Below are 3,437 nucleotides of genomic sequence, written 5' to 3'. Positions count from 1 at the left end.
CAGTTTCCTAGGCCTGAATTAAGTGCTTGACATTGAATTATGCTGTTTGTTAACTAGGAATATATAGATTATACTTTGAATTTGCTACCTATTTTGTTTGTTAACATTTATGAAATTAGAATTTATGGATCAGTTGTAATGTGCATTTAAGATCCATTTTCTTCCAGTTTTACTACAAAACAAGATGCCTTTGAATAGCTGATGCCTTTTAAAAAAGCTGTTAACCTTAAGTCTAAGAAATAAGCATGTTTGTCTTTACGATACAAAAACACATTTAAAAGTTACAAATTTGCCAAAGAAGACGCAACTGGTGTGTGGTTAAGTTAGAATTCCAACTTAATCTCCTATGACTCCAAAGTCTATGCTTCGAAACGCTGTAGAACAATGCTTTTGTAAAAATACTCTCCTTTACATGTGATTTCACGTAATGATCAGTGTGGCGTTTTGTTTTTTTTCCCCCTCTTTATTTTTTTAAGTAGAAGAGGTTAAAGTGAACATGCGACAAAGCTATGATTCTAGAGCCATGTAGACTTGTAGTCGTAGGTTTTTTAGCTGTCATTGAGTCTGGTTGACACTCAGTGTCTTTGTAAGATAAGGGTGTGTATAAGTACTCTAGAGTTTTGGAGATAATCAAATAGCCCATTTTTCTGTACTTAACTAATCTGTAGTATGTTTACACTTAGGTGGCAGTTTGTATAAAGGAAGCACTGGGACTTGAGGCCGCACCCTCTAAGAATAAAAAAGTATTAAAAATATGGAACTCCCACGTATGTTACGTGAAGAAGAACAAGAGCCAGAAGTACAGAAAAGGGAGGGAGAGACCAAACAAGTAGATGATGATGATGATGATGAAGTGATCTTGGTTGGAGTGGAACATGGAAATGAAGATGCTGACGTGATCTTTGTTGGGATGAGCTCAGCTTCAAAACCAGTCGTTTCAAACATACTGAACAGAGATACCCCAGGTTCTTATTCAAGGAGAAAAAGGTATGGTCACTTCAGGAGAGGTAACGCTCACAGATTACAGCCTGTTAGTCATGTGACTCCTACATCAGAAGCAAAGACTGTCTTGCCAGTGTCTGACTCTGACTCAAGATCAACAGGTAGTCCTATTATTATTGAACCTCCGTCTCAAGCTGATTATAAAAATCTTTCACCACAAATAGTGCCTGATGGCTTTTCGAAGGAGTTATGTTCTTCTTTGATTACCTTCACAAGTTCATTGCAGCATCGAGTAGAAACAGCAGTTTCTGCAGGTGATATGAATAAAAGTCCTCATGTATCAAAGCGAATTTCCCCTTGTGAAACAAATCGCAGAAATCCCAGAAGGCCTAAACTCAGTGATGGCATTGTAGGGGAACATTCTTTAGGTTTCTCCCCGTCACTTTTTTTTCATACAGAGACCACTCAGCAAAGCACACCAGACCGTGTCCATACCTCACTAAGCCATGTTCCGAATGGAGAACCTTGTCCAAAACCTTTTCCAAAGGACAGTGTTCATTGCAAGCCTGTAAGACCTTTAGGGGAAAATGGACGGACAAAAACTGATTTTCCAAGTTTGGTAAGTCCAAACAAAATTGGTGATCCCGCAGAAGGAAATCTGATTGTGTTACTTCGTGACTTCTACTATGGCGAGCATGGAGGAGTTGGGCAGCCAGAACCGAAGACCCACACGGCGTTTAAATGCCTCAGCTGCTTGAAAGTTCTAAAAAATGTCAAGTTTATGAATCACGTGAAGCACCATTTGGAACTTGAGAGGCAGAGAGGTGACAGCTGGAAAACCCACACCACCTGCCAGCACTGCCTCCGCCAGTTTCCTACTCCCTTCCAGCTGCAGTGTCACATTGAAAGTGTCCACACGGCCCAGGAGCCCTCCGCAGTCTGTCACATCTGTGAGTTGTCCTTTGAGACAGATCAGGTTCTCTTAGAGCACATGAAAGACAATCATAAGCCTGGTGAAATGCCCTATGTATGCCCGGTTTGCAGTTACAGATCATCATTATTTGCAGATGTGGATGCACATTTCAGAGCATACCATGGTAACACCAAGAATTTACTTTGCCCGTTTTGTCTCAAAATTTTTCAAACTGCAACAGCATACAGACGTCATCATCGAGGGCACTGGGAAAAGAGTTTTCACCAGTGTTGCAAATGTCGGCTACAGTTTTTAACTTCCAAAGAGGAGAGGGAGCACAAGACCCAGTGTCATCAAATGTTTAAGAAGCCTAAGCAGCTAGAAGGATTGTCTCCTGAAACAAAAATTGTTATTCAGGTATCACTGGAACCCCTTCAGCCAGGATTGGTGGAAGTTGCATCCATTACTGTGAACACATCTGATTTTGAATCATCAGCCCCCAAATCTAAAAGGAGGAGGTCAAAAAAAGAAAAATAATAGTTAATTCTGCCTTCAGTAAGTCTGAAGCAAGTATTTCAGTCAAAGTTAAAAACCCCATTAAAAACAAAAAGATCAACTTATAGCATTATTCAATAATATCAAATATAGGGAAACCGATGGGTAATTTATGTGATTTTGTTTGAAATAGAGGAAGTACAGTTTTGTGTGATCTTCATATTGAGATGCTATTTAAAAATCTATGATCTGTTTTTCGTGTAATTGTCTTAACATGTAAAAAGGATGTGTGCATGTGTGTGTGAGAGAGAGAGAATGAGAGAAGTGGAGAAAGGAAAAGTAAGAACCTATTTTTGTATTTGATGTTACTTGTAAGTTCGAAAGCTCTCCTATACATATAATCTGTAGAATGTTTTAGCAACGTAATTTTGAAGTGTTTTCATGCCTTGAAGATCTCAGTACCAGCTATATAGCCATATTTGAATGTCACTCTCTGAAGTGCCTCTTGGGCTGATCTAAGATAACCTGGCTCTGAAAGCGTGCAGTGGAGGTTGATGGAGAAGCTACGATGTGAGTTTGGACCAGACACGGGATTTAATCAGTGAAGAGCTGTGGCTTCGTGTCCCAGCTGAGGAAGAGGCATACATTCACTGCAGGCACAGAGCCAAGGGAGAAGGAACACTGTCTCAGAGTGCTTTCACCTAGCCCAGGGACATCTCAAGGAAGCCAGCCGTTAAAATGCTTGTGTTTGGTGAGAGACCCTGGCAAGCATGAAGCAGGCCCTGTGTAGCACTGACTGCAGTTGGAGAAGCAGAGATAGTTAATGAGACCTGGTGCCTGTGGACCTCCTGTTGAGTGATCAAAAGGGGAATTTGATTCATTCTGTCCCCTTTCCCATTTGGCTGGCCTGTAGTCACAGTGAGGTCGGCATATCTGTGTCAGACACAGTAGCAAAGCAAGTTAAAATTCCCAAAGGAAAAAGAGCCTTGACGTCCACTTTGATTGGCGCTGGACCCATAGTTGTAGCTGAAAAGGATCAAACAGAGGAAATCTGTTCAGCTTTTGAATTGGGCTAAATTGAGTTCTC

General features: G+C 40.8%; 1 protein-coding gene across 1 annotated transcript; it reads left to right on the top strand.

Moving 5' to 3' along the window:
* Positions 1–784: 784 nt before the first annotated feature.
* Positions 785–2,377, top strand: LOC132659014 (zinc finger protein 280B-like; the record flags this gene model as incomplete). The annotated part of the gene is made up of 1 exon (XM_060408521.1): positions 785–2,377. A coding segment is annotated over one exon (1,593 nt), but the record flags the coding sequence as incomplete, so codon positions are not given.
* Positions 2,378–3,437: the final 1,060 nt, after the last annotated feature.

Source organism: Ovis aries, chromosome Y (genome assembly GCF_016772045.2).
Source record: "Ovis aries strain OAR_USU_Benz2616 breed Rambouillet chromosome Y, ARS-UI_Ramb_v3.0, whole genome shotgun sequence".
In the NCBI taxonomy this organism is placed as follows: domain Eukaryota; kingdom Metazoa; phylum Chordata; class Mammalia; order Artiodactyla; family Bovidae; genus Ovis; species Ovis aries.
Note: the sequence above shows the minus strand (reverse complement) of the source record. Positions and strands in the feature narration are given on the sequence as shown.